This window comes from Empidonax traillii, unplaced genomic scaffold, assembly GCF_003031625.1.
Source record: "Empidonax traillii isolate 1590-97213 ecotype Southwest subspecies unplaced genomic scaffold, ASM303162v1 scaffold167:size2001844, whole genome shotgun sequence".
Lineage (NCBI taxonomy): Eukaryota > Metazoa > Chordata > Aves > Passeriformes > Tyrannidae > Empidonax > Empidonax traillii.
In genome coordinates this window covers 981,449-1,006,275 of record NW_020955360.1, presented here as the reverse complement: position 1 = coordinate 1,006,275, position 24,827 = coordinate 981,449, and the positions used below count along the sequence as shown (strand labels likewise).

Sequence of the window (24,827 nt, the reverse complement as noted above, 5' to 3'; positions counted from 1 at the left end):
TTCCCCAAAACCATTAAAAGCAAAGGAAGATTTGCCTTTTCTGCTTACCCTTTCATAATCCATGCTTTTGGATGTCAGTTGTCGAGATAAAAGTTCTTTGCCAGACTCAAGTTTCACACAGAGTTCCCTCACAGAAGTCAGGTCTGCTAACAGAGCAGCCTTATCCTGATTTTCACGTTTAAGATCCTCTTCCAATTTGGACATATTTTTCGTAATGGAGGAGATCTGAGATTCATATACTTGATGTGCAACAATATGCTAAACAAAGACAAATATGGATACACCTTCAGTGTTAAACTGAACAGTCTTCTGTTGAATAACTTGGGCTTTCTTAACACTTTCGTTTCTCTTTAACTTTCCCTATAAAACTAACTTTATAGTACACTCCTTCCCTTTCCCTAAATCACAGCTGAGGACAACTAATAAAATTTTTAGTCACTATCTTGAAGAATTATACAAGTACTAAAAAAGAGTGGAATGAGGCTGTATTCCAGCTTCAGAGAATTAAAAAGCTTAAACCTCCAAAAATATAGCTTATTGTTTACTCGGCTTTCAATAGTCTCTAATGCCTTTTGGCATGAGACAAAATGTAGTCAATACACAACAATTATACTCTAGGACTTCACGTCCATGAAGTTATTGCTTCTATAATATAAACCTCATTATGTTCTATGATATTGGTCTAGGTTTCAGTATTATGGAATCCTGATTCTGAATTTGGACTATGTCTACCAGATTTTCACTTTGACTCCAGCCACCAATGCTTCAAATACCTCATTCAAAGTTTCAAAGAAATGTAAGATCTAAGCTTAAAAAGTACTCATAAAGCTACGGGCAAACATTTTGAAGCAATATACAAAAGTTTCTTACAGAGACAGTATCATAATAGCAATAATAACCTAACAGAAGAGTTCCAAAACTATCAAAACATATGCCATTATTCTAATTTTGGGAAAGCAGGGAGGAAGAAAGCACATCTAAAAAAAAGCAGTCACTTGTTTCAAAAACTCAGGTGTCCATATTTGAAACATTCACATATAGAAATTATTCTCTATTAAAATGTTAAAAATACCACATTGACTTCATTGAAAAACACCTGAATGCATCCCACTTTCCCTGATAAAATTTCATTGCACAAGTTATTACCCCTTGAATCTCTTTTTCTAGAAGGTCTACTCTCTCCCGAAGATGTCTCCGATCTGTATCTACTGAAAGGAGTTCCAGTCGTATTGAGCTGCTTTCTCCTTCAGCCTGATGAGCCTTCATTTCCCAGTCTTCAGCTTGCGTATGGAGCATCTGGAATTTCGCTAACAATTCTTGGTTTTCTTGTTCCTAACAAAACAGTAAATCACTCTGCAACGATCAACATACCTTCAAGGTGATTGATCTTATTTCATGCCAACTCCCTACAATGTTTTGTTTTGTTTTTTCAGAAGAAAGTAAATCTTTCTCCATTTTCTTAATCCTGCTATCTGGCAATACTAAAGGGCATCCTCCCTTTTGCAAGTCCAGATAGCAAATAAATACAGTAATGGTATTCAGTTTTATTAAAATGGAAGTACTTACATTTAGAAGTTGTTCGTGAGTATCAAGGCCCCAGGAGAGGGATTATTTTAGATCTCTCTGCATTGTCAAGGGTCACATTACTGAGATATACTGAGTGCTGCCCTTTCTAAGAAACTCCAGCAGCAGTCCGTTTTCAGCTTTTTTACTTACTGTGCTCTTACAAACCGAAAATCTATTTGAGCACATACGCCTAAGCAGTCTATCATAAAAATACAAAACTGGAAGCTTTACTATTTTTGCAGTAAGAACAAACGTTGCTTGTGAATTTTAATTTGGCCCAACTGCAAGTGAATATTATAAAGCAGTGATTAATTTTTCTTATTTACCTACATTCCCTTCTTCCCTGCTCACATAATGTCCAGCAGGATATGCATGTTGCTAGTACAAGTCAGATTTACCTAAAGAGGAAGGCTAATGTTTTTGAAATTCCTTCATTTCCTGCAGAACTTGGAAGGTACAGACAGGATCAGGCAGAGTATTAGGAAATAGAAACTCATGATTAAGCAAGTGAACACTGTGCAGAAAAGTAAATCCTTGTCTCCATAGGCATTATACAGACGTAATACTAGACAAAACTCTGAAATCAACCCTTCATAACTGGTCGCTGTCTGTATATTCTACAGCTTCCCGGTACACACCCTGAATAACTGGATTCTTATTTGCCAGAGATGCGGCCAATCTGTAGCTGAAGTACTCTGGACACATGATATATTGTAAGATTCTTAAAAGCTAAGCTTCAAGTGTTTTAAATTGATAGTTCTAAGCTAACATACTACTGACCTTCATTTGTTCCCTAACCTTCAGTTTCTATTTTTAAAGAGTACTTGAATTTGCAAGCATCCTTCCCATTTTAAAGTCACATAATAAATTTGCCAGTTCATGTAGTCTTGACACAATTTCTACTTGTTTTAACTGTTTATAAGCTTTAATTCATATACATCACACTTTTGAATTCAAGTATCAGGATAAAATACACTTACCAAGAGCATTGTTTTGGCAGTACTATTTTTACACTTTCACGCACAACTAGATAAAAAATTTTCTTTTCAAAAAGAGTAAAATATTTAAGACCACTGTATAAGCTGCCTGTTACCTACAATCATGAAACAGTACCAGATATTTTACTGGTTGTCTTTTTAAAACTCAAAAAGCAAAACAACATTCAAACATGACATGTTTGTTATTCTCCAGCACTGTGGCCAAATAGAACATGATCAATGAAATTGTGATGTGCTAGAATAATCACTGCTTCAGATCTAATAAGGTTTTATATTTTAATATCCCCAGTAGTAATTTACTGCAGAGAAAAGAAGACAAAATAAAAGAAGGAAATGGGACAGGCAGGGAGAACAGGACCCAGGCCATACAATTCTTGCTGAAAACAGTAATGACTGCCTACAGACTATATTTTTACCTTTGAAGCCATCAAGGTCTCAAATCTGGAAACTTCACTTATATAATTATGAACCCTGGTTTTCATTTCTTCTTTTTCACGTATTGCATCTTCAAGCTCGGTACTGATAGCCTAAAGAGGTAACATAAAGGTAAAATTGTGCATTAGAGTAAATTAATCACTATATAATACTCTCTCAGATTACATCAAAGTAATTGGCTAAGCCCTAGATTTTTTTCTATTCTACTTGCAAAAGCCTTTGGGATTTATACGGTTCAGAAATATCCCCTATCACCTTAGATATACCAAAGGGTTTCCAGGCAAGAATAATCACAGAAGACAATGACTATCACACCAGCTCATAAAATATGCAGCTTCCTGATGACACACCATACGGATCTTTGGAAAATTCGACATAATGATGTTTGGAAGCTGGAATTTTTACAGCCATAAGGTTCACTGTCCCTGAGTGAAGGTAAGTTTTAGGTCACTAGAAAATCAACTTTATAACAAAAGAACATTCATTTTAAAGTGGAATTGCAAGATAAAAAACCTAAATGCATTACTAAGATCATGTTTAGACATCAAAAATGCACCATGGAACTTGTTTTATATACTTGAACTACTGACTCTGGCCCTCTCAGGTTCATCTCTCACCTTCCCCTCAGTCCTCTAGGCCAGAGAGCCAGAAAGGAAGTATCTTTTTCTATCCCCATGATCAAATGTGCGGGAAATAAAGGATACTGCCTTATTTCTACCCCTTCTTCTCTTTGTCGTCTATTAATTTTTGTACTTTTGTACTTTGTGCCTTATTTAGCATATGATGGAGTCAGTCTGCTTATCTCAGTGGTAGCCTTCCCAAACACACTGGGAAAGCTTTAGTCATCACGTTACGATAATATAAATAAATAATAAATAAAATTTCATTTTATTAGATGCCTGGGAATGGCAGATCTAATTTCAATAATACATCCACATATTTATGTATTGCACTATAGGTTTTGCAAGAACTATTCAGGGTACTACATCACTTAAAACATGTTGTTATATTGTACTCTCCAGCATCAGACTCAGCCGGGCCAACTGAGCAGAACTGAAATAAATGTTTTAGCTAACAAAGTCCTGATTATTTTTAGTGTCGGCATTTACAGCAAACTGAAACAAACATTTTAATCTCAGCATCAAAATTGTAAAGGTATCTCATGAGGAGCTGCAACAGTTGTATTTACTATACAAATTGAATGTAATGAGTTGCAGCGGCATTTTGCGCTGGCTCTCTAGGTCACACATATTCTCTACACAGTGTAATGCTTAGCTCACTAAACAATGTCACTCACCCTATAAAACACTGAACATTTTTGTTATATATTGTCCATACGCACATTCTATCGTACAGGGATATCCATATCATGTACTTGGAACTGGGAGGCTTTTGGTCAGCAGTAACCAGCTGGTTCACAAAACCAACTCGTTATTTCTCCAACTATGTGAGGGATTAACAAGAATGAATGCTCATCAGGCTACCCAAGTCACAGATCCCAGATCCAGAGAATACCATGGAAGAAGAGATGGAGCAATGACAATTGCTAAGAGTGCAAAGGAGAAATACTATATAAGCCCCACACGCTTTTGAAAGAATGAGCCTTAAACACCAGTGGTTGGTTTAATTGTGGACCCCTGGAGAACATCCTGAGATGAAGATGTCACAAGAACAATAACAATGATGGTAACTGAACGGTCTAATCCAATGAATCTTTCAACTGTTTCAGTCTTGCAAAATTTTTATCTAGTTTACATTCACTTCAGATAGCTCATCTTTCAACAAAATAGTCAGTGATAACCTATGGAAATGGGTTATTCCTCAAGACTTTCAAGATTTTATTTCAAGTCTGATTCTACAACTGACATAAGTTTAAGTCAGGCCTTTACAGCATGCACTTTACAAGGAAACGGATTTAGCCATGAGCAGCTGAGATGGACTTGTGTAATTCCCAACTGGAAATCTGACTGTGAATACACATGAACCAACTCAGTGGCCACTGGGCAATCATAACCCAATTCCCAGCTGCTTTCTGGCCTGAAGCTACTGACTGGCCAGCTGTTAGCATTGTACATTATGATTCTAAACTACTAGAGAGCTAAAGAAAGATAAAATCAAATAAAACTAATACAAATAAAAACTCTGCAATCAGTCAAATAAAGCACCAGAACAGAATCTCCACAAAGAACCAAAATACACACACAAACCCCCTGCAATATACAGTGTATATATATTTCTATCTACAGATATATAGAGGTGAAACTTGTGTATGTATATGTATATACACAACATCTACTTTACCTATGTAAAGATAATCCAACAAGAACATTTTTCCAGGGAAATAGATGGCATTTGTGAATTCACCATCTAAAAACCCCACACAACCTTGACATAATGAAAAGGGAACCCCTCCTATTCTCATCGACTGTGAATCCTTATCCATTCCTGAAATCAGGAAACAAATTCAGACTATTCAGGACTATCATACCCTAAAAATAAGTATTCTTCAATCCCTCTGTCTCTTCTAGCTGTTAAGCCCTCTTATATTTTCTCCAACATTAACCTTTTCCAACTCACCAGTGAAAGCAAAATCCCTGCAGAGAAACACACATGAATGGCAATTCACCTTGCCAGGACTAGAAATTAAAAACTTGCCAATATCTCTTTACAGCCACTGTTACCAAGGCTCACAGAACACAAACATTAAAGTCTACATTCCAAAACATCCTAATCTCAAAAAATGGCAAAAATCCTCACTCAATAAATCCAGTGTTCCATGGAAACTAATGGTTGAAATTAATGAGTTACTTTGCACCACAATGAATTCAGATGTGCTAGCAATCTCCTTCCTCTCCCTCTCACTTTCTGACTAACAATTTCTTGTCTGCTTTTGTGGTTCCTTGCTCTCTCTCAATAATCAATTCCACAGATAATAAAATGTAATTTTTATCAATTAAATACCAACTACCTAGTGATATAACCAATTAACACAATTTCATTATATTAAAAAACAATTATGTCCTAGATTTATTTTACTTAAAACTTTATTCAGATTTTTTTTTAATCTGGGGGAGGATGACTAAACTGAAAGCTTGTCTATTTCCTGCCCACTGTACTGACTACACTTATGTTACCTGAAGTAATTCCTTTTACAATTTCAATATCCCAGTGCTAAGAAATACCAATAATTAAACATACCAATCAAGACCAGGGATTATAGCAGCTTTGATGTAACACTATATATAAGCAAACAATAAGCAGTTTAATACATCATTATTACATACTGTACCTGGTTTTCTCTGGCCATTGTAGCTAGGTCATCTTGCAATCGTCTGTTTTCTTTCAGAGCCATTTCCTTTACTCTTCCCATTTCTGCAAGCTCTACTTGGGATGTATCAAGCTGGCGTTGTAGGCTGGATATCTCACGGTCTCTGTTGCTCAGTATTTCCTTCATGTGGCTATCAAGTGAAAATATAAAGTTGTTCCTTCCTGTACTACATCACATAGTGCCAAAAATTATCAGACATGGATACGCATTCTTGCTTACTCAAGGCTGATAAACTGAGTTGAAATATGAATGTAAGTCAAGTATGTAAAAGTCACTATGCAGAAATAAAATGGAATTAATTTTCAACTCTGAAGATTTATCTGGTAAGATGCAACTTATTAAGCAAACAGCAATTAAAGATACTTATGCTTATCTATGTTTAGTAGTGGTTACAGTATGTTTCCCACTGCATATTTTATAAACCATGGGAGGAAGAAGATAGCTTACACTTGAAAGACAACAATCAAAAGAGTAAGAAAGAGACTAAACAAAAAAGCAGAGATATAAATATGTGAATTTAAGTAAAATTTTGCATTAGTTTTTTGTCACAGATACTTCATGCATCAATGCAGCAAATATTCAGTTACACTGGTCTTCAAATTTTAAATATTAGTGTTTAAATATTTTCTCTTAAAAAGATATAGTTTTAGAAGTCATGTTTAAAAAGAGGCAAGAATGAAAGATCAGATGAAGCCCAGCTAAAAACAACATAAATATATTTTAATTAAGACTGTACTGGTAGTTTATGCTAGGACTAGATTGCCAATAATTAAGAATTTAGCTCTGAATTTTACCTGGGTTAATCTAATAATATCTAGTGGAGTACTAAAAAGTTACTTCTTGACTAATTTAAGAAATGTTCCAAATTTAGGGAAATAGACAAACTGTTAATGGTTGTCTTAATAGTATCCTAGCAACCTGCAATATGATTGCAGAGGAGGTCTCTTCAAAAGTTGTGTACATCTTTCTCAACACAGTACACTCCTTTACTTAAATGGAATTAATTCAGTTTCATCAAAATAACTAAAATAGTCATATACTTTCACTTTAAAACCACTAGGTAAAATAAAATCTCTGAAGAAGGCATCCTAGTCTTTACTTACTCTGTTGAAGACTCCAGTTCAGAGAGAGTTAGACGTAAATGAGTAATTGTTTTTTCCTAGGAAAATAAAAACAAAAGCTCTACTAGGTATCATTATATTGCAATATAGCAGACACTTAAATTTAAAGAACATTTCATTCAAACCTTTATTATAACTCTTTGCCAATAAATAATTGCATCTTTGTACATTCAAATTTCCAAGCTTCTTTTCTTTAGTGAGAAAGGATTGTCTTGTCATCAAAAAAGATGGAAGCTACAGATTTTGTCACCTCAGGCTAGAACCTCGTATCTCAATAAACACCTCCACATGCAAAATGCAAAAAAATACTTCTTTGTGTTCCTGGTGTGTTTAGAGAATACAGTAGCATTCATAATTAAAGTGCTACTGAGTTGGCAAATAACTCTTTGCATTGGCTAGGTCCAAACATAGTGCCTGTGTGATGCCTAATGCTCTGCACGGGCTCCGTCATCCAGGAAAAATGTCTCCTTAAAAAATAACTGATTTAAAAATTCCCAAACGGACTGCAAAGTAGTACTTTTACTGCACATACCTTGTTAGCTAAGTTGTCATCTAAGCACGCAATTCTTTCTGTTTTTTCATCCACAGTTTCTTGAAGACTGTCCTTCTCTTTATCCAAAACAGTAATAGTACTTCTAAGCACATTGACTGCTTCATCCTGTGAAGTGCTCCTCTGGTTTAACCTATCTATAAAGAAAAGAATAAGTATTTTCTATTTTAAAAACAGGAAATAAGCATAAAAATAACTACTGATTACCTATTTTGTCCTTTAGCTTTACAATTTCTTCTTGAGCTGACTGCAGATCATCCTTCCTGACGGACAAGCGGTGCTGTAAATCTTCAACAGACCTCTGGAGCTGGTCATTTAAGAGCCTGTAAAATCAGTGTACAATTGAAAGAAGTTTGGGACCTATTCACAGTCTTCAATTTATGGCTCTTAAACTGCTTGAAGTGCTGGCACAGTTCCAGCATAACCTCCTGACAGGGCTGTATCACACCAACCTGCATCATGGGGTTGTGTCATACTAACCAGTCCTCTTCCTTGAGGAGAGGGAGGACTTCAGGATTTCTGAAGCCAACACCACTTGTTTGCTCTGGATCCCTGCTGCAAGTCCACCTCAACACTGTTACAAAATGGAGCAATGGAACCTCAGTGGGATCACCATGATAACCCAAAACACTCACTTCCTCAGATTTCTGTTACTCTTCATCATGTGCCTCTTTACTTGTGTCTTTAGACTGTTGCTTTACAAAGATTTTGATACGTAGCTCACAGCAGTGATTATCAGCAACACAGTTTAAAAAGCAAGCAAATTGACAGCTACAGTTTTGATCCTACTTTTAAGAAGTATAGAGCCTGAAAGATACATTAAATCATCCACCTACATAGTTGTTTTCTTGGAAAGAAATATCAGAGTGACTTATGAAAAAAAAAAGGAAAAACGAAACTCCAAAGTAATTACATGGATTATTTACGAGACAAGCCAGGAAATAAAAATCTCTCCCAACTGAGATCCCACAAGAGCTACAGAAGCTTTTCATTATTAGGAAAAACCCACCAATCCAGAATGCAGCATGTTTGCAGATAAAGAGTGCTCTCACCCAGTTCAGAGTGAAATTTTAGAGGAAAAAAAAACAAACAAGGGGAGGGGGAGAAACACAGTTCTAAAAAATTGCCACCATGCACAAAGTAGAACCAAATGTTGAAACGACTGTAGCCCTTATATCCTTCTTTTCATAATATCAATGCTTCTACTGAAATTATAAGGAACTTAACAAGGTATTTCGTTTTTATGAATGTTGACACAATTTTACAAACAAATACTCTAATTGTTTTCCCAAGAGCCCTCTTTGTGCAATCAGGAGCATTAAATAAACTTCAAGTCCTGCTTCTCAACTTCAGTTCTTCACAGTTACCCCCCACTAGTGTACAGCGCAGTGTAGTACTACTGTTCAGGGGGGGAAGGGAGAATAAGGCACAGACCCTTTTTTCCCTTGTAAAACATTCAAAAGATATCATCTACAGAATTATCTATCCTGTAGTCATCTCTTACATCAAAGGCTCTCATTTCCACTGTATTTTCAAATTTCTGCCCAGATTTTCAATACTTTGTTTCTACTTTCTCTAAGCCTTTTCCTTGTTCTATGACATTTAGACAGCTGATGGGAGCTCTTTCCTAAAACAACTTTAAAAGAGCCCAGCAATGGTGCTGCAAGTTTAAACAGACCTTAAAAATACATGGGTACACTTGATCCTCCAGTTCTGAGCAAGTTAGTTGAATTCCCACAGACTGTGTCTATGGATTATAAGATGTTAGCTCTCAGAACTGTGGTATGCACGTGATGGCATTAGCAAAAAACCAGCTCATGTAAAATGCCATTACGGAATGATGCTCCATGAACCACTCAGTTGTGGAATACCAATGCCTGCTGCTGGGCGTAAAATTTTCACTATTACTGACAACTTTGTAAAACTGGCACAGTCTGGTCCTACTGCTGCAGTTTGCAAAGGCATCTGTCTTCCTTTTAACAAACTGCATTTAGAAATTCTTTTAGAAACTTTCAGTTCTGCTACGTTCATAAACAGAGAACATGGCTATTAGATGAAACTATTCTGGAAGGAGGAGAAAATTTTCATTCACAACCTGCCATAAAAGTTAGAGATATATCTGGTCATCAAATAACTTCAGGAGGAGCTTGCTGTGAAAAGCCACCACAGCATTTTCCTTACTTACACTTAGTTTTCCATAAGATACAAACAGTATAAGTGATTTTTAAAATATTTTAGGGTCTTTTCCAGGAACTCAACTCTGCTTTAGAGTAATAGAATAAACAAAATTATTTTAGCATCTCTGAAAGATCATTTTGTATCAGACCTACCGAAGTGAGCAAATCTCAGCTTTAAACTGAGAAGAATCATCAGAAGTCTGGGCAAGTTTACTGGACTTCAATTTTGATTCATCTTCCAAATAGTTTATTCTTTCTTTCAGGATGGAGACTGTAGACTTTAGTTCACACTTCTCCATCTCAAGCTGCAATTTAAAATAAATAACCAAACATTATTTTTGCAGAAAGCTATAACAGCTTGGCTTTAAATAAATTTAAGTTGAAAGCAGTTAATAAAATTAATAGCTGAAACAGTCTATCCTATTTTAGAAATAATAAAAGCTTACTTCCTAAAAACGCACTTACTCCTTGAATGTTATTCTCCAGTTCTGAAATATCATGCTGCATCTTTGATTTTTCAAGGTTTGCTGCTTCTTGCTGAATCTGAGAGAAATACAGAATTACATGTAACAAGGTAAACATTTTTAGATTTGATCATAGAAATTTAAGCTTCGTGTTTAAAAAAAAAATTGCTTTACATTCTTAGATGAATGACCAAATGCAAAGCTCTCTCTGTAAAACTACAAAACATTAGCTGAAAATACACCACTGCAGTTAAATATAACATCACTGAGTTTAGTTTTGGTTGTTGGTTTAGACTTTTTAAAATAGTATATTTATGTTTAGATCCAACTAAATTAGTGTTTGTGATTTGCTGTAGAGTTCATCGAGCTACAGGGTAGACACATGTATAGCTTAGTGCCCTAAGATATTTCAAATTGATTTATTAGATTATCATTACTTGCAAAATATAAGGTAGATTACAAAGCTAACAATATATTGCCTTAAATGCATAAAATATATTGTTGCTTTTCTCTTGTGAGCGAAGCGCATGATTTCTTCCACAACAGTGACACACAAGCATCTTCAAAGTAGTGCATACCCACAAAAGTATTCTGTGGTTGGCGCTTCATATCTAGATTTTTCACACAAGGTGATACCACGCTTGCCCTGAAATACTTAAAGCATGTTTCTCTCCCCCTTTCCCCAACAAGGAACTGTGTTAACAAGGAAAATTTGATACAATTCATTGAGCTCTCTCAAGCAAGTGTGAAATCAAAAGTTATCGAAAAGGGGAACTGACAGAGAGCCAGATACAAACACAGCGCTATTGTACAAGCCTTCCCTACACACCACCTCACTGTAAGCAGTGAAGCTATAAAAGCTCACCTTTAATTTTTCTCTGAGGCTTTCTTTTTCTGCCATTAGTCTTCTAAAGTCGGTCAGTGCAATGTCTCTTTCTTCTTCCACGTGACTTTGAGAAACTAAACTATGTTTTGCTTCTCTTCTCATCCTGTTCAACTCACTTTGAGACTTAAAAAGATTATTGTTTGTTAGCATCCATGGACTGCAATATAGTGTGCACACTAACAAAAGGAACTTTCAATGTTGTTGTTACAACATAAGTTCTATTATAGTCTTATTTTTCCCTAGATAACTAAAATGTATTCCCTAAATCACTCAGTGGAGTGACAATTTATGCTGACAACAAACACCATTCTTTTACTGTTCCAAGTATAGACTAACTTTGCTCTGTTCTCTTATCAGTTAACTACTGCTTTCTTGGCTGTTATCTTTACACAACTTTCTCATGCATTCTACTGACTTTTTTCCTGATCTTTCTCATTTCTGAATGCCAGTACTTATTATGTCATTATAATGGCTTTCAAGTTAATAAACTAAGTGGAACACATAATTTTATTAACAAATAATAAAAATAGATACATATTTTATTGGTCTTTGTTGTATTCTAGTAGGTCTACACTCAAGTTCTTTTATAAAGGTTTTTCATTTTAAACAAGCATGAGTACAACAAAAGTTAATTGGTTATTTCAGTGTAAATTACAAACAATCTTCTTACCTGCTCATAAAGAACATTTAATCTATTTCTTTCTGCAGTCAATAATCTGACATTGGACTGAATTTCTATCATGTGTTTTTCAAATCTGTCTAACATGGACCGTAGTTCATCTCTTTCTCTAGTGATCAATTTAAGCTCTTCACCCTGCAAAGTGACCAATAAAATTTATGTTAAAATAGGCTAGTTAAAACATCTGAATAATTAATACCAAAAAAGAACTCCTGCTAATAGTAATACATAAAAAAATACATTCAAAATAAATTTTCATTGTAAGAAAAAGCCTGACATTGGTGGTATAATTTAAACAATAAGAACTAACCGTTAAGAAGAGAAAGCAAAGCAGTGAACAGTACGACTTCAATCTTTTTGTGGTTATTTTCTAATTCTATTTATTTTTCTGGTCATTATCTAATTCTATTTATTTCACACAAAATGATCAATAATTAATCAGTATGTTGCTGTAAAATGTGACTAGGAAAATAAAATGCAAGTTCATTGGAGTTTCTCTCAGTTGTTTTTTTGCATTAAGAACGTAATTTAGAAAATTACTACAGTCATTTCCTGTCACTGAATTTGAAAATATTATTTGATGGTTTCTTAAATGTTTCTACAGTATTTCCATTGTTTTTTCAGTTTGTCCAGACATCAGGAATTTTACCTTCTCTGGAGTCTTGCGGCTTGGGCTAGACCTTCGTCTTATCATTTTCTGAAGATATTCTAATTCTCGCTTATAATAATCTCTGTCATCTTCTAAAGTCTTTACAAATGCATCTAGACGAGATGGAGATTTGTCTCCTAGGGCTATACCATATTCTACTCTCATTCTTTCTATTTCTAGGACAAGTTCTCGTTCTGCAAAAGAAACAAAGCAAAATAACCCAATTGTATAGGAAAGTCATTAATTTCCTCAAAGACACTTGCTTTTGGGATGGGCTAACTCCCAGTAACTGTTGAAGCAATCCTGATGAAAAAGATGTGGGAGTCCTGGTTGATAGACTAAACATGAGTGAGTAGCATAAGGCCAATAGAGGCCTCACGGCACCTTGGGCTGTATGAACAGACTGAGGGATGATTATTCCCCTTTACTTAGCGTTCATCAGACTGCATTAAAATACCATGTTCAGGTTTGCCCCTCCTAGTACAAGACAGATGTTGATAAACTTAAGTCCAAGGGAGGCCCTTCAAGCTGGTCAGGGAGCTGAACACTTGCCCTACAGGGGACAGCTGAGGGAACTGAGCTTGTTCAGCCTGGAGATGAGCTGGAGACCTAAGAGCAGACTGACAGTGCCAAGAGGGAGTTACACATAACAGGGAGCCAATTGCTTCACACAGGTGCATAGTAAGTAAACCAGGAACAATGAAGATTAATTGCTACAAGCAATGACAAACAATACAGGGAAAAATATTTTACTCTGAGGATAGACAAACATAGTTGCTTAGAGAGGGTTGCTTAGAGATGCTGGAGAATCTCCACACATGGAGGTTTTCAAGATCCAACTGGATAAAGCTCTCAAAAAACACAGTCTGAATCCACCCACTCAATGACAGAGTATAAAAACAATTTTGAAAATTACTTGCATGAAACTTCCATAGAATTAATATAACGTGGGATCACAGTAAAAAGCTCTACTTTCAGTTCTCACATAGAGAATGAAAATATCTTCCCATGACAACAGTTTTCACTTCAATTACGACTGAAGACCTACAGTTTTCTTTTAATTTACGTATATCAAAAGTCTTTTAGTATTATTAACTGTATCTTAACTAGGAAAGTATTCTATTTCAAAATTACAGGAATTTGCAACAATTTACATTTGATGATTTACCTTTTATTTCTAAGTTCTCTGTTTTTTCTGTCAGCCTTTGCTTCTCCTGTTGAAGCTGGTTTAACAACACCTCAAGATTGTCTTTATCACCTGTTCTTCCAAAGAGCTCTTCATTCAGTCTCTCGTTCTCCCTACGACATGAGCACAACTCCTGAAGTAACAAGTATTATTATAAAAAATTAGAAGTGCCAATAAAGACATTTGAAAAAAAATTATAAAACATTTTGTTACTTTTAATATACAACACTGTTTACTTCTGTTTAACCTGGATATTTTATGCTTTAACATTGTTATTATACTGGTTTTTATTACATCAAAGTAAACATTACTTTTGACAGTTTGCAATCAGCAAGAAAACAAGGAAAATTAACACTTGTTTAATTCAAGAAACCAACCAGTAGGACAGTGGGATACAAACATGGGGAAAAAAATTATTAAAACAATAAATAATTTTAATGACATTTGGTAACACTGTTGGCATTAAAGTACTTTACAGTACAGCATCTCAGTCAATCCAACCCTGCAGCTAATCAAATGCTATTTGGCACACCTTTCCTACAATCTGATGCCCTGAAAACTAAGTATTTTTGTATTTGCAAGTTCACTAGATACACTAAAAGAAAACACTGTACTCAGCTAATATAGAACTTGCTATATGGAGAGAGTTTAGGTCTTCAAAGAGTTGATAATACTGATGTTTTTTACCTGGGCCACTATGCTTTGCTTTTAAGTGAGCCAAGTATTGCATAATTATTCACAAGTTGAGGTTTCTTACGGTTTATTTTTCCAACAGTATGATGTAGTATCTTTAGGTTTTTCATTTATTAATTAGTAATTTTTTACAGAAGAGTTTTGGGCTACTACAAATGTTCTCTTGTTGATTGTTAAATTGATGGTTTTTTAATAAATGACTCACATGGATGACAGTATGATTAAAATGCTACAAACAAGAACTGAAAATATTTTTACTTACTGATTTAAGCTTTGTTATTGTTTCTTGGAGATCCTGTATTTCACTGTGTTTTCTTTCAATTTCTTTCTATCAACCAAAATTAACCTATATGTTAAGAGTTACATATTCAAAATGACAACAATTCCTTTGTTACAAAAAAAAAAAAAAAAAAAAAAGGAAGACGACTATTTTGGTAAGAAATAAAAGTATAATTAGTTCTCTGTAATAAACTAGTGAAGTTCCTATGAACTGAAAGCACAAAAAATTTCTGGTATAAACACCAATGCTCTTTTGGAGCACAACAATTAAATGAATTGCTGCATCACTCCTCACAGAGGAAAACCCCTCCAAACATATGCACTGCTGTTGCAAATATATATTGCCTATCAATACTTTCAGGTATCTCAGGATTTTATTTCGTCCTAAGCTATTAGAAGAAAGACAGATTGCCCCTCAACTAAACTCATCTCACCTAGTACAGCAAAGAAACAAAATTGTTGTAATTAATCATCCTTTAGTGAGAAATTCTGTATAATATTAAGTAAACTGGAAAAAAAAATCTTTTACTTTTCCTTTCACAAGCCAATAGGTCATTCCTTGCAAGTAGAAGACATAAAGCCAAATAAAGGCGAGCAGATCCTTCACTCTGCGACACGTTAGTGGTTACCTTTGCTTCTCCTATTTCCTTATCTGCAGTTTCGAGCACTATTTCCTTGTGTCTTTCCAACTGCTGTGCCAAGTGATCTATTTCATTCAGTTCTTGACACAGTTCTTCATTTTTATTGCTTAAATGCACCACCTCACTAGTCACATTTTGTTTCGTGTCCAAGAGCTCTTGAATGCGATTTTCAAGTTCTTTGTTTCTTTGCTGAAGATACTCAACCTGAAAGACATTTTTCATTAAAATATTCATATGCATTGTTAAACTAGGTAGCAAAAGTTCCTCCCAATCTTCTGAAATATTGTTTCTCTTTATCCACAGTAAAAAAGTGATACCCGACTAAAAATGGCAATATTTTCTATTTTTAAAACAATGTTTATCAACATGGAAAAAATTATTATTTTACGAAGGTGCAAGTTGAAGGAATGTATCACTACATCTTTCTTTATCTAATCTCCTGAACCTGAGGTTTACTCTAAAACCAAAATATTGAAAAGCAGAGATGTGTATAGAAACCCTTCTTGGGCATCAGGTTGGTAGGCCCAGTGTAATCAGTTTTCTAAATTTCACAAGATACAAGAGCACATTCTTCTCTCCACATCTGTGGTACTATTTGATAGGTTTAGTCTCCTTCATCAAAATGAAGCCTTACAGATCAGATGCCTAAAACCTATCTTGCCCCTAACATATCTCAGCACCTTAAACAAGTGCTCAGAAATTCTGCTCTACGGACACTGTTTTTCCCAGAATACCATTCCCCAAGAGCAAAGTGAAGAGAGGCAGGGATGTGGAGTAGGAATAACAAATATACACTCTAAGTTACACTACCCAGGAAATGGGAGCCTTGAGTATCTTTAAAGATGCAAGATAACAGAGATTCTCTACTTCTACCTCCACACAACCTTCCTCAAAACTCCAGAATTGCTGTAGACACAGAAGAGAATCTGAGCTCTCTCACATTTTTGAATACTGTTACATGAAGATATTCATACATTTCTTGTCACAGAATAAAAGTGTTACATTGGGACTGAGCCTGAGCAAATAGTCCTGGTGGTCCAAAATCAGCTTCACACAGCTCCGGGCTCACTCTCTGTACAACCAATTTGTGTTCATCATGACTTACTAATTCAGGATTCCTGCACACAGTTGTACTGCTTCCAAGTCACAGCTCATTCTGTATTTTTGCAGCACTGAACATGAGCTAATAAATTCTCCAACGTGGCTCCCATGCCACTGCACATTATGCACAATCAGTACACAAAACATCAAACTCAGTTGGAAAAAGCAAAGAATTGATGGCACAAATCCAGGGATGGGTTTTACTTGATTTGTACTCCAGTTCATCTCCTACTTTTTAAATTCTCCTTCTGAGACCAATACTAAATGCACGATAATATGCACAGTAAACACAGATACCTTTATCCTAAGCTTATCATTTCCTCACAAGTCTTTGTTGGAAAAAAGGTGGGGACATTTGAGTTCAATGAGGAAGATTTCCCACTCTCTGAGAGAATATCTACAGGGCTACTCCTTATCATAGGCACATATACCACTGTTAGTTTCTAAATGGCATGTACATTAATAAATAAATAAAAGTATTTCCAAATTCGGTGAAAACAGTGTATCATACAGAAATTTGCTGAATACTTTCAGATTGACATACTAAGTAGATATGCAAGTTAACAGAATTCTTTACTAAAACCTTTCTGACAGACTTTTAAATCGAGAAACAAAATTTCCTTAGACAAGAAACACTGTCACCTAAAAAGAAAGGCAAATTAAATAGATTCATTTAATATCTATAGTGATTTTATTTGAAGAGCTAGAAGTTTTGTGGGTTTAAATCGCTAATATTTTTAGTTTTGATTAAACAAGTCTAATAAATCCATTACCTGCAAATTCAAGTGGGCAATAAGCTTCTCATTACTTTTAGTTCTTGATTCCAGAGACAAGACCTCATGAGAACGCCCACCATCCAATGCCAGCAACAGGCGCTCGATTTCTTTGTCTCTTAGCTCAACCTTTGAGGGGGAAATAAAAATTCTATGCTATCTTAAATACCATTTAATAAACACATATGTAACATTCAGTAAAAAGATATGCACCTAAAAATGTAATTTCTATATTATATATACACACATATATTTTAATTCTGGGTTCTTCTAAAAAAAAAGTGATTGCTTTGAAAGAAAAACAAATTATTCAAACAGCATTTGCAGGGAAAAGCTGAAACAATTTCTACCAGATTATTTTCTTGAAGAAAACCAAACAATTTCCATTTTGAATGAAGTTAATGAATGTTGCAATATAACTGAGACTAGCCCTGAAATTTAGGGAAAAGGTTTTTAAATGAGCTAACTTAGTGACTATTCCAGTCACTGAAAAAAAGAAATACTGGAATGGGAAAAACAAGATATGAAGGAAAAAAAAAAGGGTGGTGTCCATCAATCCCCAGATATTGGAAGACATCACATATGAACATTTTATGCAATTCCATCACTTTAGGATTGTACATATCTTATCAATTCATTCTAATTAAAGTACTGTAAAACCTGCTCTTCTTAAATTAACTATTAAAAATTTTAAAAATACATCCAGTCCAAGCAGTGGAAAAAATCATTCTAATATATCTGTAGGTCAAATTACTATTTTGGAGAAGTAAACACTTATGCACTAAAAAAACCATACACAACTTCTAGCTATGATTGTCAAGTTTAGCTTATTTAATGTAATTTTAATACACAAAATATATCAGCAAAACCAATGGACAAGTACTTTATGATTGCTGCTGTCTACAGAAGCAGAGGAGAGAAACAGCTCAACATAGATAAGTTAGAATAATTGTATTTTACAAGCCTTACAGTGCCTTCCCAACAAGATTTTTAAAACATGATGGCCATTGCCATGGTTACTACAGTCGGATAATAGTACTAATACTAACATCAACAACAAAAATAATGATGATATAAACATACTTGTTTGCTATAGTTTTTCATTCCACATTCAGATACCTCCAGTTTTTCTTGTAGCTCTGTCACTTCTGACTGAAGTTCATGAATTCTGAAATGTAGCAACATATTGTTTATGTGGATTCATGGAAGAACTGTATGTATGTAATTCCATATAAGTATTTTCTCTTTGCTCCTGAACCCAAACATTTCCCAAAGAAATAATTTTGTTCATACAAAATACTAATGCAGGGTCTGTTGTTTGAGATATTGTAGCAAATTGACCTTGTCTGGCTGCCAGACCCCCACCAATCTGCTCTCTCACTTCCCTTCCTCAACAGGACAGGGGAGAAAAGACAAAAAAAGCTCACAGGTCAAGGGAAATCATCTACCAGTTCATGTCATGAGCAACATAGACTCAACTTGGGGAAGATTGATTTTATTTATCACCAATTAAAAAGAACAGTACAATGAGAATCAAAGGTACAGCTATAGTTCAAAATGAGAAGTTCTTTACGTTACCGATTATCAGCCACTTGAAGAAGGTCTGCAATATAAGGGTCCTCTGGCTGAGGAACTGGGTAGGCACTGACACCTGATGGGGGCACAAGCTGGTCTATCTGCATGCGCTGACGCCTGAAGGGAATGCTCCTTTTTCTGCCTCCTGAAAACCCAAACCCAAAGCTGTATTACTTGGAGTTAAAGCAAGAGAATAATTTTCTTTAATACAAAATTATTTCTCCTATTTATTGTCCTGCTTCTCAACAGGCACATTTCACCATTTTAATCTTTCTGTAATAATTTGATAAAATTTATCCATTTCAGACAACACCATTCTTGCAGGTTTATATCAGTTTTGTTAAAGTTTACCTTTCTAATTAGGAAACATGCAAAGTTTAGTATAAATAATTTTCCCCAGTGTTGAAGACCCTAAATAATTTACAGTTCCAACTTGTTGAATCTGTTAGTGATTTACCTTATGAAGAAAGCTAAAACATCATAAAAGACTTTTCCCCCCCCACATTTAAGAACTATTTTATGATTGAACTGACCTCTGCAATGCTTGGTAATGTTTTTATTCTTTCTATTCTATTGTCATTTCAGTGAATATCATAAGCATACCAAGTACACTTTGTTCTTTGATTGTGTCGTAACATTATATTTTAAAAAAAAGCAAAACACAGTATCATTTCCAGGTGAAACAATTACTCTTCAACAAATTATTAAATAAGACCATACAATATTGGATGATGTAGTAAAGAAAAATCCCAGAGGACTGTTGACCAAGGGGCAAGTATGCAGGAAGACAGGTAAAAGTGTAACATGCCATCCTTGAACCAGAGGACATGAAGTGCAGAAAGGTGTGGAAAAATAAGAGAAATTTTAATTTTACCTAATAATCTATTAACTTTTATCAGATGCCCAAAATACACAGATAACTCAATGACTTGGAAAGAAAAGACATTTTCAAAATTTCACAAAATAATTCTATTTCCCTCAGCTTGAAAAAAATTTAAAAAAAAGGAAACCCTATAAAAAGAAATTAGGCTGAAAGTAACAGATAGAACATTTTAAGCTAACAAAAGACTCTTTAAATCTGTAAGCTTCCAGAGGTTTGGAATATTTGTAGCCATATTTTGCATCTTGCTATTTTTAGATCTTTGTTACAAAAATGTGAATTAGTCACTTACACAACATCAATTACCTGTCAGAAATATTCAAGTGTCAAACAACCTGCCTCTGACTAAATGAGGTGCAGAAATTAAAAAAAAAAAAAAAAAGCTGTTGATTATTAGTGCTTTCTAGCCATATTTTAATAGTCTTCTACTGAATCTAAGTTTGGATTCAAATTTGTCCCTAACACAAGTGATGAATCAATGAAACTTCATACAGAGAAATGACTGAATTCAGAGCCAAACCTTTTAACAGGTAATGTTATTCTACTGGATATTTTACTGTGATAACTTCTCTTACTAGAGGAAGAAAATATTATGTTCTGCAGATCCAAAAAAGCCCAGAGAAATGTCAAAATGTCTGTGATTATTTACACTCACCAGGTGTTTGCACCACTGCTTGCAGATTCTTCTCCTGAAGCTGCTGAATTTTTTCAGTCTTGGCTTTGTTCTCTTTTTCCAACATCTTAATTTTATGTATATATTGGTTATTCAGGAATTTCAAGTCAGAAGTTCCATGTTCAGCCCTCCTTAGGGAGGCTTTCAAGTCTTCAAGGGAGAGAAAAGCAGTATTATCTCTCTTATTCACTATTACTTTTCCTAGTTGGACCAAAATAGGCATAAAGAAAATCCTATATTCTTTTCCCATAGCATGAAATTATCAAATATAAATACATATGTGCATATATTTACACATACAAAAAATATTTTTAAATGTTTGGTAAATAACCCCCTACTGTGGAATAAAGGCACGTTTAACAGTAATATTTAATTTAAAAAAAAAAAGTACCAATTCAAGGTATGAAAGTATATGTTAAAATTTCTAACATTCTCATGTTTGATTCAAACAATGATTTACAGGACCTCAGAAGTTTTTTAACTGCAAAAGAAATGTCTGAGCATAAGCCTTAGTTCATTAAAGGCACAAAACTCAATGACTCCCACTCACTTAAAAGTGCAGATAAATGAATCTGAAGATCAAGGATTAGGCCACAATTCTATTTTGGCATGGAAGAATTAAAAAGAGTATCATCATTTTTATATTACCTTTAACATGACGATCAGATTGCTCTTTCAGTTTTAATATTTCTAAATGTAGCTCATTATTTTCCCTGGTAAGTTTTGCATTTTCTGTTTTATATGGTTCCAAAATGGTATCATAATTGCTGCATTCTTTTTCAGTTTTTCCAGCAGATAACTTTGCACTCCGCAAGCTCTCAGTTGTATGAACTAAGTCACTGGAATAAAGGAGCATCAGATGTGTTAGCACTGTTATCAGCCTTTACACTGCAGATGCAAATGTTTATTGTGACCCGAGAAACAAAATCTCTTCCCCAAGAGGGGGAATAAATGGGCTCGAACAAGGGCAAACAGAACATTCATGTAAGAGAAACTGAAAGATGGGAACCATTTGTTTAAAAAAAAAAGTCAATAGGAAATGGCGGGACAAATATTAAAAAAAAAAGACAGAAAGCATATCAGGAGTTTAGATCTGATAATTCAATATACTCTCTTTTCTACAAAAAGTGACATTTAGCAAGATGATTTTTTTCCTCCAAGCACTTTGCAAGTTCTAGCACCACTTACCACAGAAGGTCACTAGTACTTATATAGGGATCAGAAGTACCGTAAGAGAGATTAGTGGTACATAAACTATAAACATTTTTGTGAAAATAACATCAAAGCTAGGGATGGAGAAAGTAAAACTATCTTCTAGACATCAGAATAAGACTTTATGTTGAAGGCAGACTACTCCACACCTGTGTCCCTATGGCTCTTCCATCTGTATTACATGCTAGAGAGCAAAAGAACCAGAATAGCTATATTTGTATGCACAGCTGAATATAACTGGATTAGTGTGGAAATTACTATGTTTATAATCCCATTGAAGCCATGAAATGGCAGATATATTAAGAAGGTCATCTGAAAACCTGTTTTTCTTCTTTGTCCTGTAAGAAGTGCAGAGGCAGCAAATTTAAATTTCTCTGAATGAGATCACAGTAAATGGAGATATGAATGTTTAAAGTCAAAGATCAGACAACAGACTATTTTTTATACAACCAGTTATAAGAGTGTGTCCTTCAAGCACATATCAACAGTGACTATTTTTCGCTCTCTTATGGTGTTAGAAAAGTTGAATTTTCCTAGACCACAGAAAACAACTCTACTGGATTAAATCTTAAGATGTTCTCATCACTTAAACAAACCCATTTGACTTCATCATACACAGGCACTTAACGTTAGGTCTGAAATAACATTGACAGAAAGTGATCTTCAGACTAAGCATTCTTCCTTATATGTCAAAAATGAAACAATACCTACTACATGATTACATTTTTTTTTTAATTAATCTCCTTTTGAATACCTAAAAAGCTTTTCCACCAAGGGCAAACTCTCCACTCCCAGTGGTTGCCGATAGCCCAGCTGATCTAGACGTTTCCTGAGATTAGTGAACCTTCGCTCTGCATTTGTACTCATGGTAAACACACCTCCAAAGCAGCAGCTTTCGTCACAGTCAAGAAAAATGGACACCTGAAAAAGATCGTTGGTTACAGCATTAGTCCTTAAAAGAAGTAATAATACAGAAAAAAGAAGTTACGGAACAAAGCATTTTTTTGCGTAGAAAATACAGTGCATAAGCATGTCCTAAAACTTCAGTAAACCAAACGAGCATCACAGAGCAACTAAAAGGTTTTAAACATATTTACGTATTTCTTTGAAAAGATATACTTGCCTTGGCAGTTAGCTTTCTCTTTAGATTCTGATTCTTTTGAATCATGGTCATCATTTTATCTTCCACAAGGCAAATTGTTAGATACTTTTCAAAAAACATGTGTATTTTTTTCTTTCATATATAAATCTTACTTTCAAAGTTTACCAGTCAGTACTTAACATAACTTATGCCAACCATTTGTAAAATTGCATTAAATGTGTAAAATGTTAAAGACGGATTAACTTTGAACATTTATTTTCTATGACAAAAAACAGGGAGGAAAAGAAACCACTGCATCATTTTCTGGAATATACAGTTCAAGGATCAGAGGGTTGTTTTTTTCCAATTAATTAGTTATCTTTTTATTACTAAACTGATCTGAAAGGGACTGGAGCAGCACTACTATATCTGAATCGAGATGATAATCTTGGTTTTGCCATTTGAGGGAATAAGAACTTTTACATCATTAGGTCCTTCTGGATTTAGACATAGAATGAGGAAAAAAATCAAATACTAAAGTTGATGTTTCTTCATATGTAGTAGGGACCCAAAAATTATATGCGGAAGATTTACTCGAGGAGGATAAAAGAATTTTCACTCAAGGAAGTTTTTTCTTCTGGGAAAGGCCCAGCATGGGAGAACCTTCTTTCCCATGAATAGCACTGTATATATCTCTCTGCCTGTCTGTTGGAGAAGCAGGATTTTTGACTTCAGAAAAAACTTTTCCTTAATACCGTAGCTATGGCTTAGTCCCCAGGGTTACCTGCATGCATATCGACTCTTACATATGTGAAAATCTCTCTTCAATAGTTAGAAACACTTTTTAAAAATAGTTACTTCTGTAAAATATTTTCCCTCACATTTCTTCAGAAATTGGCTGCAAAGACCTCAGCAGACAAACTACCACTCTGAGGAAGTGTTGTTTGCATCTCATATGAAAGGGACAGAATACAGATATCATCCAAACCATGCTCTTTCACAATCCCCTAGATTTAAAAAAATACATTAAAGAAATATATGCAGGTATTTGAAAATAAAATTATTTATTAATAATGAAATGAGAAAACATGCAAGTTTCTCTAATGTCGAAGGCTGGGAAGATTTCATCTCATTTTATTAAAACATTACAAGTCAAGCAACAAGTCTGTGGTTGCCAGGTACTGCTCCATGATGAGTCATCAGTCTTACAAGCACCGCATCTGTTCCAGGTGCTACCAAAAATATTTGCTTAAAGAGGTTCAGGATGTTGAGATATTAACTAAGCAATGGCAGGAAGAACAAACCCTTACGTACCGTACTGGGATGGCTGGAGGAGGTAGCAGCACACTTCTGTCCACTAAATGGTAACTGTCAGTGCACTAAGTGGAAGTCAATGTCCTGATGTGTAGTAAATGCTTTTTGTACTCCTCTGGAAGCCAAAGATTAAAGCTAAAAGTAATGAGATCTTCGTTTTTCCGCACTGATGTTGAGGATTCTGTATTGAATTCAGGAAAACAGTGATTGTGTTACTGTTTCTAGATTTTGGGCTCAGGAATACATCCTACACTACTACATGACTAAACGGATAACTCCTAAGCCAATCTGCTCCTTAAGAAGAACCGTACCAGTTAAAAAGATTAAATTACTTTAAAATCATTAATCAGATTTGGTTTAAAAGCTCGTGTTTTAGAAAGCAAAGATTTTTTTACTAATCACATTGAGAAAGTTTTACAGAAGAAACATCAAGAAGAAAACTGCGTCACAGCTTGTACGGGGATAAAGTGCTTTTACAGTAACTGTGGCGAAAAATTAATGGACAGATGTTAGAGCTCCAGAAACCGCGGCTAGGAAGTACATCCAGAATATTGCTAAATCACGGC

The 24,827-nt window shown here is 34.8% G+C and overlaps 1 protein-coding gene across 3 annotated transcripts in view; it reads right to left on the bottom strand.

Annotated features, from left to right (window-relative positions):
- Positions 1-24,574, bottom strand: part of CEP135 (centrosomal protein 135) — a 31,949-nt gene extending 7,375 nt beyond the window's left edge. For 2 of the 3 annotated variants that reach the window (XM_027885546.1, XM_027885548.1), the window contains exons 1-22: positions 24,262-24,574; positions 22,621-22,787; positions 21,303-21,493; positions 20,637-20,804; positions 19,105-19,246; positions 18,610-18,694; positions 17,527-17,655; positions 15,641-15,856; positions 14,995-15,060; positions 14,022-14,172; positions 12,854-13,047; positions 12,196-12,339; positions 11,505-11,648; positions 10,641-10,718; positions 10,329-10,480; positions 8,206-8,321; positions 7,981-8,135; positions 7,431-7,486; positions 6,289-6,457; positions 2,981-3,091; positions 1,147-1,332; positions 49-258 (exon numbers count right to left, since the gene is read on the bottom strand). In XM_027885546.1, coding sequence (XP_027741347.1) covers positions 49-258; positions 1,147-1,332; positions 2,981-3,091; positions 6,289-6,457; positions 7,431-7,486; positions 7,981-8,135; positions 8,206-8,321; positions 10,329-10,480; positions 10,641-10,718; positions 11,505-11,648; positions 12,196-12,339; positions 12,854-13,047; positions 14,022-14,172; positions 14,995-15,060; positions 15,641-15,856; positions 17,527-17,655; positions 18,610-18,694; positions 19,105-19,246; positions 20,637-20,804; positions 21,303-21,493; positions 22,621-22,733 — 2,976 coding nt within the window. In that variant the 5' untranslated portion in view covers positions 22,734-22,787; positions 24,262-24,574. The remainder of the gene's footprint in view (positions 1-48; positions 259-1,146; positions 1,333-2,980; positions 3,092-6,288; positions 6,458-7,430; positions 7,487-7,980; positions 8,136-8,205; positions 8,322-10,328; positions 10,481-10,640; positions 10,719-11,504; positions 11,649-12,195; positions 12,340-12,853; positions 13,048-14,021; positions 14,173-14,994; positions 15,061-15,640; positions 15,857-17,526; positions 17,656-18,609; positions 18,695-19,104; positions 19,247-20,636; positions 20,805-21,302; positions 21,494-22,620; positions 22,788-24,261) is intronic. The other variant, XM_027885547.1, reaches the window with a different exon arrangement.
- Positions 24,575-24,827: the final 253 nt, after the last annotated feature.